This window comes from Sorex araneus, chromosome 2 (assembly GCF_027595985.1).
Source record: "Sorex araneus isolate mSorAra2 chromosome 2, mSorAra2.pri, whole genome shotgun sequence".
Classification (NCBI taxonomy): Eukaryota; Metazoa; Chordata; class Mammalia; order Eulipotyphla; family Soricidae; genus Sorex; species Sorex araneus.
In genome coordinates, this window is record NC_073303.1 from 31,195,561 (window position 1) to 31,210,981 (window position 15,421).

At 60.5% G+C, this 15,421-nt stretch overlaps 1 protein-coding gene across 5 annotated transcripts; it reads left to right on the plus strand.

Moving 5' to 3' along the window:
• The first annotated feature begins 823 nt into the window (after positions 1-823).
• EHMT2 (euchromatic histone lysine methyltransferase 2) lies at positions 824-15,258 on the plus strand. Of its 5 annotated transcripts, XM_055127307.1 has the most exons (28): positions 824-898; positions 1,545-1,611; positions 1,709-1,924; positions 2,010-2,269; positions 2,988-3,072; positions 3,162-3,202; positions 3,356-3,511; positions 4,993-5,124; positions 5,208-5,322; positions 5,486-5,587; positions 5,755-5,903; positions 5,984-6,127; positions 6,221-6,456; positions 6,540-6,722; positions 6,823-6,905; positions 7,292-7,398; positions 7,479-7,601; positions 7,702-7,803; positions 9,314-9,418; positions 9,567-9,721; positions 9,829-9,996; positions 11,619-11,763; positions 11,927-12,004; positions 12,266-12,381; positions 12,488-12,574; positions 13,777-13,855; positions 13,962-14,137; positions 14,749-15,258. In XM_055127307.1, the coding sequence occupies exons 1-28, from the start codon at positions 857-859 to the stop codon at positions 14,927-14,929; spliced, it is 3,633 nt and encodes a 1,210-aa protein (XP_054983282.1). In that variant the 5' UTR covers positions 824-856; the 3' UTR covers positions 14,930-15,258. The 5 variants fall into 5 exon arrangements, with proteins under 5 accessions (XP_054983282.1, XP_054983284.1, XP_054983281.1 ...); XM_004621293.2 differs by lacking the exon at positions 824-898 and having other exon boundaries at positions 1,068-1,611; XM_055127306.1 differs by lacking the exons at positions 824-898; positions 12,488-12,574 and having other exon boundaries at positions 1,067-1,611.
• The last annotated feature ends 163 nt before the right edge of the window (positions 15,259-15,421 follow it).

The window sequence follows — 15,421 nt, forward strand, 5'->3', positions numbered from 1 at the left end:
TCAGGTCCTGATAAACGAAAATCCACCAAATTTGGAGCAAAGGGCTGGGAAGACTACAATTCCCAGAAAGCTCTGGAATGGTTCAGCACCAAAAAGAACTACAGTTCCCAGAGGTCTTGTATTGGCCTCAGGTGCCCTGTATTCCAACCACCTGCTGTGTCAAATAATAACTGAAGTCAAAACATCTTCCCAAACACTGGGCAGGATGCAGCCTCTAAAGGGAGCCTTCCCTAACGCAGCTTCCGTGCGACTGTTGGTCAAGGTCACCAGATGATTGTTGGTTCGGGGGTCTCTGGGGCTTACCTGGATCCCCTGGGGCGTACGTTGGTGTAATGTCTAGTAGGAGTGCCTAGATATTTTATGGGCTGTAATGCGTAGACGTTTAGAGCTTGCATCCAGGTTGTCAAAAAGGAATGCAGTGCCCCATGGGAAAGAACCATCATTCTAGAACCTGCTAAGAGCAAAAGAGCCGTCCCCAACACCCCCTTCCTGGTCGCTAGAGAAAGCCAGAGCCGAGGCGAGGCCGTCTGTCCATTACCTAGAAACTCAGAGGCGACCTGGGGGACGCCCGGACGCACACGCGGCTGAGCCTGGACTACGGCCGCGGCGGGGCTGCGTGTCACCGAGACCCGGGTGGAGGGCGGCGAGGGGGCCCCGTCCTCGGTTTCCCCGCTGGAGGCAGGAGGGCTCCGCTTGCAGCCCCAGCTTAGGGCAGACGCAGCCAGCCCGAGGCCGTTCTCCAGGGAAAATGGCCAGAAAGCGCGCGGTGGCCCCTTTAAGGCGCCTCCTCGCCCTCCCCCCCGCCCACGTGACCCGGGGCGGCCGCGCGCCGGCTCAGCCCCCAGCGCAAGCGGCGATGGCGGCGGCGGCGGGAGCTGCAGCGGCGGCGGCCGCCGAGGTGCGGAAGGGGAGGGGGAGAGGCGGGTGCATGCCCGCGCGCGCGCCCGGGGGAAGCGCGCGCCCGTGCAATGCTCCGGGGGTGCAACGGGGCCGGGGGGCCCGGGCGGGACTTGCAGCAAACTGGAGGGCCACCACCGGGGGCGGATGAGGGGACCAGGGGGTGGGAGGTGGGGGGAGTGGGCACGGAGGCGCGCGTGCAGCCGCCGGCTGCCCCCGAGTGGGTAGCGGGCGCCGCGGCCCCGGGAGCACGCGCGAGGGGCACGAGGGGCCGTCCACCCGGCTGGGGGGCAGCGGGCGCTGCAGGGGTTGGTGCCCGGGGTCCCCGCGGCCTGGGGGACAAAGGGGGAGCGGCGCGTGCAGCCGGGAGGAGGGGGCGGGGCCGGGGCGCAGAGGCCCCGCCCCCTCCCCCTCCTCTACTCTCGGCCCCGGAGATGCGGGGTCTGCCGAGAGGGAGGGGGCTGATGCGGGCCCGGGGGAGGGGTCGTGCGGCCCCTCCGGGCAGCCGAGGACGCGGAAGAGGGGGGGCCCACCGGGGAAGAGGTAGGCCCCGGAGCCTACTGTCTCTTCCCAGAGCCCAGGCGTCCTGGGCCCCCCAACTTCCTACCGGGCTGACCAGCCCTCCCATCCCTTGTGTCGCCTCCCAGGGCGAGGCCCCCGCCGAGATGGGGGCGCTGATGTTGGAGAAGGAACCCAGAGGAGCCCCCGAGAGAGGTGAGTGCAAGCAGAACCGGGCCCGCGTGGCCCTTCACCTCCCCCAGCACGGCATTTCCTGAGCCCTTAACCCTGAACTTTTCCTCTCCGCTGGCAGGTCATGGCTCTCTGGGCGATGCCCCTCGCGGTGAGGAGAGCCTGCCCAAGGCCAAGCCCGAGGCTCTGGAGCCGGCAGCTCCCTCATCCCCGGCCTCTGTCACTGTCACCGTTGGCGATGAGGGGGCTGACACCCCAGTTGGGGCCATGCCGGTCATTGGGGATGAGCCGGACACCCTGGAGGGGGACGGAGACCAGGGAGGCCGCGTCTTGCTGGGTGAGGGGGGGTGCATTTCGGGTGGAGTGGGGGGGTCCTCTCACTACTGCCCTCTAACCTGCCTTTCTGCCTCTCTCTCTTCTAGGCCATGCCACAAAGTCATTCCCCTCCTCCCCCGGCAAGGGGGGCGCGTGTCCCAGCCGAGCCAAGATGTCGATGACAGGAGCAGGGAAATCACCCCCGTCCGTTCAGAGTTTGGCTATGAGGCTGCTGAGTATGCCAGGGGCCCAGGGGACAGCGGCAGCTGCCGCGGGGCCTGAACCTCCTCTGGCCACAACCAGCCCGGAGGGACAGCCAAAGGTCCACCGCGCCCGGAAAACCATGTCCAAGCCCGGAAATGGACAGGTGAGGATGCGGTGGGGGTTGGAGGGGTCAGCAGCCCTCTTGGGCTCTGACGATTTCACTTTCCTAATCCCAGGTACTATGCTGCTGCTGTGTGTCAGACGCGGCTAGGGGCCTTATTCTGGACGGGCAGGTTCCTGGCTTCCTAGAGATTACATTCTTGGGGGAGAGGCTAGTAGAAGAATCTACCCAAAGAGTTAATGACCTTGTTAATTATTCTTATGGTAATGAACTATGCAAAGAAACTTCCAACCACTCTTCCCTTCTGCCTCAGGGCAAGCCCCCCAGGGCAACTTTTTCTTTTTAAAGGGTTTTCTACCAATTCCTGTCTACCCCAGCATGACTCAGAAGGGAACTGATAAAGGCCCCAAATCTCTGAAATTCTGATAACCATGGACGTTAGGGCTCTCACTATCATTTTGTTGTGGGTGTGGTTTAGATTAGCTTCCGTCACGCCCCGAACCTTGTTTTCCTCCTCTGTATAATGGGTGCAGGCCCGCTCCTGCTGCTTTTGAAAAGTGTGAGGTGCAGGGCAGGCTTGACACGCTTCCTCTGGGGAAACAGCAGTTCTCGGTGACTTGACTCGATGCCGCCTTCTGATTCCTGGAGCTTGAGATGGCATTTTGGAGGGTGTGGCTCGCCAGCCTACCCCCACCTGGGGCTCCAGGCTAATCTGTCAGATGCTCCCTGACCCTAAGTGTGCTCCCTCTCGGCCCCCCAGCCCCCAGTCCCTGAGAAGCGGCCCCCTGAAGTGCAGCATTTCCGAATGAGTGGTGACGTGCACTCGCTGGGGAAGGTGACCTCAGGTCAGTCCCGCCCCCTCCCCACCTGGCTTGCTGTGGACTGTCCCCCTGGGGGTCTTAAGAGTACAGGCCTCACTCCTTTCTCCTTCCAGATATGGCCAAAAGGAGGAAGCTGAACTCAGGAGGTGGCCTGGTGAGCCTGGAGAGGCTGGGCCCCGGTCCTCTCCGCCTCGGGGGGCTGCTCCGAGGGAGCCTGGGGCTGGGGCTGCTGCTTCCTGTCCTCCCGGGAGACGCGGGTCGGTGGGGAAGGTGCCAGCAGCTTTCGATTTTTTTGATCTTTTTCTAGTCGGAGGAGTTGGGTTCTGCCCGGGGTTCGGGAGAAGTGACCCTGGAGAAGGGGGACCCCGGGTCCCTGGAGGAGTGGGAGACGGTGGTGGGGGACGACTTCAGCCTCTACTATGATTCCTACTCTGTGGATGAGCGGGTGGACTCTGACAGCAAGGTGAGAGGGAGCTGACTCGCCCTCCCCGGCCAGCACTCCCCCTCATCCAGGGCTCGCTCTCCATCTTCCCTCCCCCTTGCTCTCTCCTCTCTCTCTCTCTCTCTTTTTTTTTTTTTTTTTTGACTCTTTGGAACACCGCCTGTTCACTGCTCCATTTTATTTGTACCTGACTACCAAGTGCGTGCTCCCCCCCCCCCATCCCACTCCCCTGCCCTTCTCCGCAGCGGCCTTTGGGTTCAGCATCCCATCTTATTGTTGGTTTGCTTGTTTATTCCTTTGTTTGATTGCATCTCGTTTACATTTGCCCCTGCCATATGTTGTTTAGTCTTAACCTGCTTTGCTGGTTTTAGTTCATGCCTATGGGGGGAGCTTTTCAAATACCCACCGAAGAATACTCAGCAAGGCCCGGCCCACCCCCCAGCCCAGCCCCGTTCTCCTGCCCCAGTGTCAGCGCTTATCAATACACAGCCCACAGTGAACTCCTGTTACCCTTATCCGGACACGTGCAATCTGCTGGATTGGTTCAGAGCAACTCCCGGTCATTGTATCATTTTAAACTAGACATGTTTTCCCTTTTTCTTTCCGCAAACGAGGCGTCTGTTTTCTCTAACCTCATGCTAGTGGTTTCTCACAATTCCTGGTGTCATTGCCTTGCTCCCGGCCTTCCCATTTCCTTGGTTGTTTCATCCCCAGGTGTCGTTTGTCAGGATTTGAATGAGGTCCACACGTCGGTTTGGTTGGCGTTGGTTGTAGGTGGCTTTGGAAATAGAGGTTTCTGAGTCTTCTACAAAACATCTCTTGCCGGTTTTTTTTTTTTTTTTTGATGAAGACGGGTCATTGTATAGAATTCCTCACGTTCGGCGTCGGTGCGTGGGGCCAAGAGCTCCTCCCACCCGCTGTTCGTTGTACACTCGGGATCGAGAAGCATGGTCAATTTCAGCAGTGTTTCCTTTTTCCTTTTTCTTTCTTTCTTTTTTTCCTTTTCTTTTTTTTTTGGGGGGGGCGCAGTATTTTGGTTTTTTGTCGTCATTTGTTTCTTGCCAAGATAGACCTGAGAGCTGGCCAGAGGGTTTTCTGTTGCTCCCTATCAGGAGGCGTGGCTCGTGTGGCCTCTCGTTAGTGACGTTAAGTTTGGTGCGTGGATCCAGGTTCCGTGTCAGCCCATCGCTTCATGGCAAGGTTCTCATCTGTGCTCCATCTGGTGGTCTTCGCGGCCCTTGGCAGCCTTGCTTCCGTAGGAACATTACGATGATTCCAAAGTTGTATTTCCCTTAATCTTCCGTGGCCAGGACTCACACACATTGTCGTAACTCTGGCACCCCGTCCACACCCACCCCGCTCTCTAGCCAGCCCCTCCCCGCCCTCCCTGCCCACACTCACGTCCCAGGAGCCCACTGCCCCGCGCAGTGGTTTCCTCTCTCCCGGCAGAGAGCTGGAGCCTGAGGTTGCGCTCTTCTCACCCCGCTTTGCCTTTCTCGCAGTCTGAGGTTGAAGCTCTAGCTGAGCAGCTGAGTGAGGAAGAGGAGGAGGAGGAGGAGGAAGAGGAAGAAGAGGAGGAAGAGGAGGAGGAGGAAGAGGAGGAAGACGAAGAGTCGGGCAATCAGTCAGACAGGGTAAGAGCCAGCGGGCACGTCGGCCTGGGCCAGGGGAAGCGGCCGGGCCGGGCCGGACTCTCCGACTCCCTCCCCCACCCCAGAGCGGTTCCAGCGGGCGCCGCAAAGCCAAGAAGAAATGGCGGAAGGACAGCCCGTGGGTGAAGCCGTCTCGGAAACGCCGCAAGCGGGAGCCGCCGCGAGCCAAGGAGCCGAGAGGTAAGGAGGCGCCGCGGCTTTGGTGGGCGGGGGGGGTCTCCTCTTCCAGCCCCCCGGCCTGGCTGCAGAGTGTGCATGTCCACCCGCTTGTGCATGTCCACCTGCCTGTGCCCGGTGTCCAGCACCCGTGAGCTCGCACTCTCACGCTCTCTGTCTCTGGCAGGAGTGAACGGTGTGGGCTCCTCAGGGCCCAGTGAGTACATGGAGGTCCCGCTGGGGTCCCTGGAGCTGCCCAGCGAGGGGACCCTCTCCCCCAACCATGCTGGTAATTGCCAATTGTTGGGCTCAGGAGCCACTAGGGGCACCCTCGGGCTCGAGGGAATGGGGGGGCTAGTCTTTCGGGGTTCTGGAGGCTGGACAGGGAAAATTGGGGTGAGGGGCCCCGGGCATGGGCATCAGGCCCTCCGGCAGCTCTGCTTTTCTCCATCCCAGGAGTGTCCAATGACACGTCTTCGCTGGAGACGGAGCGCGGGTTCGAGGAGCTGCCCCTCTGCAGCTGCCGCATGGAGGCGCCCAAGATCGACCGCATCAGCGAGCGGGCGGGCCACAAGTGCATGGCCACGGAGAGCGTGGACGGAGAGGTGGGCCTGGGTCTGGCTGGAGGGGCCGGGGGCGTGCTGCCGGGCTGCGGCCTCACCCCTCCCTGCCCGCCCGCCCACAGCTGTCGGGCTGTAACGCCGCCATCCTCAAGCGGGAGACCATGCGGCCGTCCAGCCGCGTGGCGCTCATGGTGCTCTGCGAGACGCACCGAGCCCGCATGGTGAAGCATCACTGCTGTCCCGGCTGCGGCTACTTCTGTACCGCGGTGAGTCGGGGGGAGCGGGGAGGCTCGTGGGGGTCAGGGGGGCCTGCGGTAGACGGGCCTCCCAGAGCCTGAACATGCGTCGTCCTGCCCCAGGGGACCTTCCTCGAGTGCCACCCCGACTTCCGGGTGGCCCACCGCTTCCACAGAGCCTGTGTGTCGCAGCTGAACGGGATGGTCTTCTGTCCTCACTGCGGGGAGGACGCGTCCGAGGCCCAGGAGGTGACCATTCCCCGGGGGGACGGGGGGGCCCCGCCGGCCGGCACTGCAGCCCCTGCCCCTCCACCCCTGGCCCAGGATGCACCCGGGAGAGCGGACACTTCCCAGCCCAGGTACCAGCCCCTCCCCCCCATTGTCTGCTGTCCGCCTCCTGCCCCCTGCCCATGCCGCCGGACATCAGTACCTTCTTCCGCAGCGCCCGGATGCGAGGGCACGGGGAGCCCCGACGTGCACCCTGTGATCCCCTGGCCGACACTATCGACAGCTCGGGGCCCTCGCTCACCCTGCCCAATGGGGGCTGCCTCTCTGCTGTGGGGCTGCCTGTGGGGCCGGGCCGGGAGGCCCTGGAAAAGGCCCTGGTCATCCAGGAGTCGGAGAGGTGAGTGGGGCTGCCTGGGACGGGGCCCGAGGACAGATCTGCAGCGGTTGAGGCTGATGCTCAAGACCTGCGCGGCCCTTTCACCCCCTCCCTGTGGCAGGCGGAAGAAACTCCGTTTCCACCCGCGGCAGCTATACCTGTCGGTGAAGCAGGGGGAGCTGCAGAAGGTGGTCCTGATGCTGCGTGAGTGTCCGGGTGCCTGGCCGTGGCAGGCTGCAGCCATGGGAGTGCCATCCCTGCCCAGAGGGGCTTAGGGTGCTCAGGGGGCTGGGGGGGGCTCATACCCCAGGACCTGGGGGCGGTAGTGGGAATGCAGTGATGTGGGTGCTGGGTCCAGTGCTAAGCACTTGTTTGTCAGCGTCAACCTTCTGGGGCAGCGCACCCCACACAGTGGTCAGAAAGGGGCAGGCCAGTGCACTTCGCCCCTTCCCCTCCTAAGTGCCACAAGGCCATAAACACAGAAGCCCAGGAGGGCACCCTATGTAGCCGTCCCAGGGTAGGTGCCACCTAGCCTTGGCCAGCTCACCTCTTGCCCCTCTCCCTCCCAACGGCGGGGACTTTCTCCACAGTGGACAACCTGGACCCCAACTTCCAGAGCGACCAGCAGAGCAAGCGCACGCCCCTGCACGCTGCTGCCCAGAAGGGCTCCGTGGAGATCTGCCACGTGCTGCTGCAGGTCAGTGAGGCCCAGCCCTCCCCGGTGGCCCACCCTGCCCAGCCCCTGCCGGTGCCAGCCCGTGTGACCCCTCCTTTCAGGCTGGAGCTAATATCAATGCCGTGGACAAGCAGCAGCGGACGCCGCTGATGGAGGCCGTGGTGAACAACCACCTGGAGGTGGCACGCTACATGGTGCAGCGCGGAGGCTGCGTGTACAGCAAGGCACGGCAGGCGGGGGCTGGGGCTGGGGGCCAGGCGGGTCCAGAGGGGGCCAGAGGGGGCCCAGTCCAGCCTGGCCCTCACCTGCCCACCTCGCCCTCAGGAGGAGGATGGCTCCACCTGCCTCCACCACGCGGCTAAAATCGGGAACTTGGAGATGGTCAGCCTGCTGCTCAGCACGGGACAGGTGGACGTCAACGCCCAGGTCAGTGGCGCTCCTGCCCGCCCAAGTCTCCTGCCTGCCTGCCTGACCTCTGACCTCCTCCGCATCTCGGGCTGCCCCATATCTCTCCATCTGTTGGGGTACTCCTGGGCTGCTTCCCAGCAGTTCTCAGATTACCGTGGGTTGCTGGGGACTCGCCGCAGACCTCTACAAGCAAAGCACACTCTCCTGCCCTTTGAACCCCTTTTTTCTCTCATATTTTGGGGAGGGGCAGTGGCGAGTTACTCCTGGAGGAGGCATAGGGGGTCTAATCTGTCCCACTGAGCTATCTCCTTCCCCTTTTTTTTTTTTTTTTTTGACACAACTCCTGTCAGTGCTTCTGGCTTGGCGGGGAGGGGAGGTCATGAAAAATGCCTTGAAATATCCAATATGATGACTTGAAATATCCAGAACTCCTAGGGTTTTGTAACTGAATGTATTTATAGTCTTTGTTTTGTTTTTGAGCCACACCTGGTGGTTTAGGGGTGTCTGGCTCTGCTCTCAGGGATCACTCCTGGTAGGCTCAGGGGACCATATGGGATACCGGGGATGGAACGCAGGTCGACCAGGTGCAAGGCCAGCACCTACCTATTGTGCTGTTTCTCTGGCTCCGGTGTCATCATTTTGATCTTTGAACTGATCTGTCCTTTGGCCAGCAGAAGCCTCTGAAGTAGCTCTGAAAGCCACCTTAGTTTTCAGTGCATTTCCTGCCCAGACACAGTGTGTAGTTCTCTGGGAAATGCTGCTGTTTTCACTGTGAAATGTGTTTTATAGAAGACAACTTCAGGGGCCGGAGCAATAGTACAGAGGGGAGGAGGGCGTTTGCCTTGCATGCAGCTGACATCCCATATGGTCCCCTGAGCTCTGCCAGGAGTGATTCCTGAGTCAGGAGTAACCTCCTGAGCACCCTTGAGTGTGGCCCAAAAAGCGAAAATTAAAAAAAAAAAAAAAAAAGACAACTTTAGGATGAACAACTTAGGTTCTTCTTAGGTCATCGCTCCTACGTGTCCTGGGTAGAATAATAAAAATTCTTGGTTTGGGGGTTGCTCCTGGTCCATATTTCCTGCATTTGATGCATGCACACCAGCCCCAGGAAAAGCACCTTCTTTAAGAGTGTGATAGGGGGCTGGAGAGATAGCACAGCGGGTAGGGCGTTTGCCTTGCACGCGGCCGACCCAGGTTCAAATCCCAGCATCCCATATGGTCCCCTGAGCACGGCCAGGGGTAATTCCTGAGTGCAGAGCCAGGAGTAACCCCTGTGCATCGCCAGGTGTGACCCAAAAAGCAAAAAAAAAAAAAAAAAAAAGAGTGTGATAACTTCTCAACCCTGAGCAGTAGACGCTTCTCATCCCTTTTACACAGTGAGGAAACTGAGGCCCAGAAACATGAAGTGATTTGCCCAACTCCCAGGGGGTGTGATCGGTGTAGCTGGATCCTTGTCCCCCCCCCCACCCTGGCAAGCAGTGGATGGGCCTGTGCGCGGCTGAGCTCCCTTCCTTGACCCCCCCCACAGGACAGCGGGGGCTGGACGCCCATCATCTGGGCCGCGGAGCATAAGCACATAGAGGTGATCCGCATGCTGCTGACACGGGGCGCCGACGTCACCCTCACGGACAACGTGAGTGAGGGGGTGGTGGGTAGGACAGGCGCGGTGGCCCCCAGGCCCTGAGCAGGTGGAGGGCTCCCCCTGGGCGGGCATAGCCTTGAATGGGGGGCGCCGAGGAGCTCTCACTCAGGGCCCGTGGCGTGCCCTCCCGACCCCGCAGGAGGAGAACATCTGCCTGCACTGGGCGTCCTTCACCGGCAGCGCCGCCATTGCCGAGGTCCTCCTGAATGCCCGCTGTGACCTCCATGCTGTCAACTACCACGGGGACACGCCCCTGCACATCGCCGCCCGCGAGAGCTACCACGACTGTGTGCTGTGAGGACCCACACACACACACACCCTGACAGCCCGCTGCCCCCCCACACACACACCCGGCTACGGCCCCCAGTTCCGGACCCCACCCCCTGCCTGTCCCCTCCCAGGCTGTTCCTGTCCCGCGGAGCAAACCCCGAGCTTCGCAACAAGGAGGGGGACACCGCGTGGGACCTGACGCCGGAGCGCTCTGACGTGTGGTTTGCACTCCAGCTCAACCGCAAGCTGCGGCTCGGGGTGGGCAATCGGGCCATCCGCACCGAGAAGATCATCTGCCGGTGAGTCCAGGACCCTGCGCCGCTGCCCCCCGACATCCCAGGGTCACTGGCTCTGACAGACAGAACATCTCAGTTGATTATGGGCATGTTCAGTCTGGTCTGGCTTGGGGCCACACCCAGTGGTACTAAGGGCTTCCTCCTGGCTCTGCATTCAGGGCTCACTCCTGGGGGGCTCGGGACCACGGAGGATGCTGGGGTTTGATGCTGGGTCAGCCGCATAAAGGCCAGCACGCTACCCACTGAACTAGCTCTTCACCCCAGTCACGTGCACTTCTTAAACATAGCAACGACTAGTAAACAGGCTGGGGAGAGAGCTCAGCGGGCTGAGTACCTGCTTTGCAGGCAGGAGGCCAGGTATGATCCTGATACCACATGCTCTGTCACATACTGAACTGTGTCAGGTGTGACCCTTCCCCATCTCAGCCCTCCCCACAGTGAAAAACTAAACGGTAACCTGTGCATAGGAAAACAGCTCAGGGGCTGGAGAGATAGCATAGCAGGTAAGTCTGACCCGGGTTCAGTCCCCAGCATCCTATATGGTCCCCCCAGCACTGCCAGGAGGAAGCCCTGAGCTTCACCGGGTGTGACCCAAAAAGCAAAAAAAGACAACATTAGGACTAACAGTTTAGGCTCTTCTTAGGCCATCACTCCTGGGTGTCCTGAGTAGAATGGTAATAATTCTTGGTTTGGGGATTACTCCTGGTGCATATTTCCTGTGTATGATAATGTGCACGCCAGCCCCAGGTAAAGCACTTTTTTTCAGAACGTGATAACTCCTCGACCTTGAGCAGTAGACGCTACTTGGAGTGTGACCCAAAACACAAAGGGGGGGTGGGGAGAATATAGAGGGGGAGGCCAGAGAAATAGTAAAAATTTTTAAAAGTTGGGGTTCTTGCATGGAGCTGCAACATGGTTTTGAGTTCTGGTAACACATGGGGTCCCCTGAGCACCTCCAGCATGGCCCTGCCTGAGCAAAGAGCCCTAGGTGCGCCCTCTGAAAACAAAAGATAAGAAATAGCTCAGAGGACTGGAGCGCGTGCCTTGCAGGCCCCAGGTTGTCCCCAACCCTACACCGTGTATTCCCTGCCCCCACCCGCACCCCAGCACTGCAGGGTGTGGCCTGAGGCACCCCCAGCGCTGTGCTGGACCTGAGCATCCAGCTGCAGAGCAGTGGGGTCACAGGGCCCGGCCGACGAGAATATCCAGGGGCCCTGAGCATTGCTTGGGAGCCCTGGTGCTCCCCGTCGCAGCGTAAACACCGACCCATGTGCTACTGGGGGTACACTACACTAAATGGTTACTTCTTCCGTTGGGGGTGAGAGGCTGGGGCTGCCCGGGATCCTGGGGTCCACTCCCACACCCCATTGATCCCGACCCAATACTGTAGGCCTGGCAGGTACATGCTTAGAGGCCGCCCAGTGGTCACTGTCTCCCCAGTCCCAAGTCACTTCTGTGTCTGATATTCCAATTCCCCGCGTGTCCTGCACCTTCTCTGGAAGCCTTACAGGTCTCATGAGCCGCAGAACCCTCTTCCCCTCCCCTAAGGTCTCCCTGTGCCCAGGAAGCTCCCCGCACCCTTTCCCCAGCCCCCTCAGCCCCCTCGGCACGTCTTCCTCCTGCAGGGACGTGGCTCGGGGCTATGAGAATGTGCCCATTCCCTGTGTCAATGGCGTGGACGGTGAGCCCTGCCCCGAGGATTACAAGTACATCTCCGAGAACTGCGAGACGTCCACCATGAACATTGACCGCAACATCACCCATCTGCAGGTGAGTGGGGGCCCTGGGCCCCCGAGGGGTACCGGTAAGTATGGTTGGGTAAGCTGAGGGCCAGCAGAGGCAGCTGGCCGTGGTGGGGGCGGGTCTGGGAGGAAGGGGGGAGGGGAGTGGCAGGGCTGAGTGGGGGCGAGCTGACCACTGCTTCCCGGCGCAGCACTGCACGTGCGTGGACGACTGCTCCAGCTCCAACTGCCTGTGTGGCCAGCTCAGCATCCGCTGCTGGTACGACAAGGTACGTCGGGGAACAAGCGGAAGTCGGTGACCACGCTTCCTGCTCCGGGATCTGTGTGTACCCCCCTCCACTCCTCTCTCCTGACTCACAGTTGGGGTCAGCAATGGGTTCGAGCCGGGCCGGGAGGGGGGCAGTAGACGTTCCAGGCGCAGTGCTCAGGGGAGCCCCCCTGCGCCATCTCCCTGGCCCAGCGCCGGGTTTTGCCGGGCGCTGAGGAGGGAGAGGGCCACACAATCCGCCCCGCTGCCTCCCTCCCCCCAGGACGGGCGTTTGCTGCAGGAATTTAACAAGATTGAGCCCCCCCTGATTTTCGAGTGTAACCAGGCCTGCTCCTGCTGGAGGAACTGCAAGAACCGGGTAGTGCAGAGTGGCATCAAGTGAGGACCCACCACCACTGCAGCCACCCTCACCCGCCTCCGCCCCTTCCTCCCACGGGGCTCTCTCAGGTTCCCCCACCCCACTTCCTCCTCTCTCCCACCCCAGGGTGCGACTGCAGCTCTACCGAACAGCCAAGATGGGCTGGGGGGTCCGCGCCCTGCAGACCATCCCCCAGGGGACCTTCATCTGCGAGTGAGTTGGGAGGAGGGTGGATCCTGACTGCCCGCTCTCCCCTGCCTGCCCGAGCGAACGGGGACAGTGGTGTGGGGACAGCTGGGTCGGAGACCTGCTTTGCCGAAGACTTTGCTCGGGTTTCTTTCCTCTCGGAGCTTTTGTTATCCTGCGGAGTTGGGGCTCACTGGGCCTCCTGCCCCACCTCCGTACCCCATCCCCTCCCCCGGGCCCAGGTTCCTACTCACATGTACTAGGACTCCTGTAGGCTCAAAGCAGAAGCAAAAACAACCGGAAGCGCCCCGTTTGCCTGTTTAGGGAAACTTCTGTTTTCTCTCCATCATGTCATCTTCTTGCTCAGAGAGGCAGCCTCTTCCCTTCTGGGCCTCAGTTTCCCCACCACCCTCTCACTTATCCTCCTTGCTGAAATACCCAGCAGGTAGGGCACTTGCCTTGCATGCAGCCGACCCCGGTTCAATCTTGGCACCCTGAGCCCTTCTAGGAGTGATCCCTGAGCACAGAGCCAGAGTAAGCTCTGAGCAATGTTGTGTGGCTAAAAAATAATAATAATAATTTGCTTTTGCCTTTACCGCTCCCCTGACACGTCTGGAGACCCCTGCCCTCCTGCACTCCGTTCCACATCTCGGCCTTGTCTCTTCCTTCCTGGCCCGGGGACGCTGCCTTCACCAGCTCTTCTCCCTCTTCCCTGTGTGGGTGCCCTCGGTCCCTCCCTGTAGCCCTGACCCCTCTGCCCTGGGCTTCAGCCTGGCTCTGCCGCCTCCTACTGGGTCATTCTAGGCCACAAACCTCCCAGTGTCTAGACCTGAGCAGATTTCCCCACCCACACCAGTGACACACAGATCATGAAGCGTGACGTCCCGGGCCTGAGACTTTGGCAGGATTCTAGCCTTCTCTTGAACTTTCTATAACTTCGCGCACAACCGCGCCTCAAAACCCTTGCTGGTCCAGTGGGGACCCCCAGTGGTGAGAATGTGTCCTGCATTGTCTCTTCGTATTCCCTTCCTATTGCATTTCCTCCTGAGCCCCCTGTCTCCTGGCCAGTGTCCACGACCCTCCGGGCCCTCTGGGTCTGGGCTTGCCCACCACCGAGTCGACTTGAGGATCCGTGGCCAGCTGATGGGAGTGAAGAGGGTTCCACAGGGTGGCTAGGAGAGATCAGGCTCCCAAGCTGCCCTCCAGAACCTCCACTTCCTGCCCAACAGGTATGTTGGGGAGCTGATCTCCGATGCCGAGGCGGATGTGAGAGAGGATGATTCTTACCTCTTCGACTTAGACAACAAGGTGGGTGAGGGAAGTCAGCCCCCCTGCTTGCAGGTGGAAACCTGGGGAGAGGGCACTGCCGGCTGGATCCACCGAGGCTATTGTGAAGAGCTGTTGCCCCCTTCAGGACGGAGAGGTGTATTGCATCGATGCCCGTTACTATGGCAACATCAGCCGCTTCATCAACCACCTGTGTGACCCCAACATCATCCCTGTTCGGGTCTTCATGCTGCACCAAGACCTGCGGTTCCCACGGATTGCCTTCTTCAGTTCCCGGGACATCCGGACTGGGGAAGAGCTGGGGTGAGGAGCCTTGGGCCTCACTTGGGGGCGGTGAGAGGTGCTGGTACCACTGGGGCCTACCAAGTACTGGGTCCAGACCTGGGTTCGAGCAGCATTTATTGGGCCTCTGGTTTTTGGTTTTTTGGTTGGTTGGTTAGTTGGGAGTGTTTTTTGGTTGGTTGTTTTTGTTTTGTGTGTGTGTGTGTGTGTGTGTGTGTGTGTGTGTGTGTATGTGTGTGTGTGTTTTGGGTTTTTTTGGTTTTTTTTTTTTTTTTTTTTTTTTGCTTCTTGCTTCACACCCAGCGATGCACAGGGGTTACTCCTGGCTTTGCACTCAGGAATTACTCCTGGCGGTGCTCAGGGGACCATATGGGATGCTGGGATTTGGACCTGGGTCAGCCGCGTGCAAGGGAAACGCTCTACCTGCTGTGCTATGGTCCAGCCCCAGGCCTCCCTTTAAACAGCCCTGAACTTGCTCAGGGCAGGTGGGGTGAGGCCTGAGGCAAAACTGATGCCTCCAAGGGCCTGGAGTGTTTGGGACAGGCAAGGTGGGTGCCCGGAATGGGTGAGATGGAGGGCGGAGGGGATGTGGGCTGAGTCGGGGTCCCACAAACATCCTGCACTTCCGACAGGTTCGACTATGGTGACCGCTTCTGGGACATCAAGAGCAAGTACTTCACCTGCCAGTGTGGCTCTGAGAAGTGCAAGCACTCGGCGGAGGCCATCGCCCTGGAGCAGAGCCGCCTGGCCCGCCTGGACCCCCACCCTGAGCTGCTGCCTGAGCTCGGCTCCCTGCCCCCTGTCAACCCCTGAGAATGGACCACGCGCTCCCCCACCCACACCCCAACGGCCACCTCCTCGGCAGCCACCTCCGCCACCTGCTGCTCACAGCCCACCGCACCTCGGGGTGCTGCCGACTCCCTCCCCTCCCTCCTTCACACATTCCTGGGCAGAGACCCCAGCCAGGCCCTGGAGGTCTGACAGCCCCCTCCCTCCCAGAGCTGGTTCCTCCCTGGGAGGGTGACTTTCGGGCTGGCCGCCCCTCCCCACCCCCTTCTCTTGCCATCCTCAGCTCAAGTTTGTTGGAATCGGGCCTCTATGCCAACTGGTTTCCTTTATTCTCAATAAATGTTGGGTTTGGTAACAAACTGACTGACGATTATTTGTGGGGTTGGAGGGGAAGCACACAGCCTGAGGGAATGTTGGGTTCAGGATGGAGCTGAGAGCAGGATGGGACTGGCGGACAGGTGCCCGTGGTGACGGGGGAGGGCTGGGCGATCCCTGGGCATCATAACGTCCTCCCTG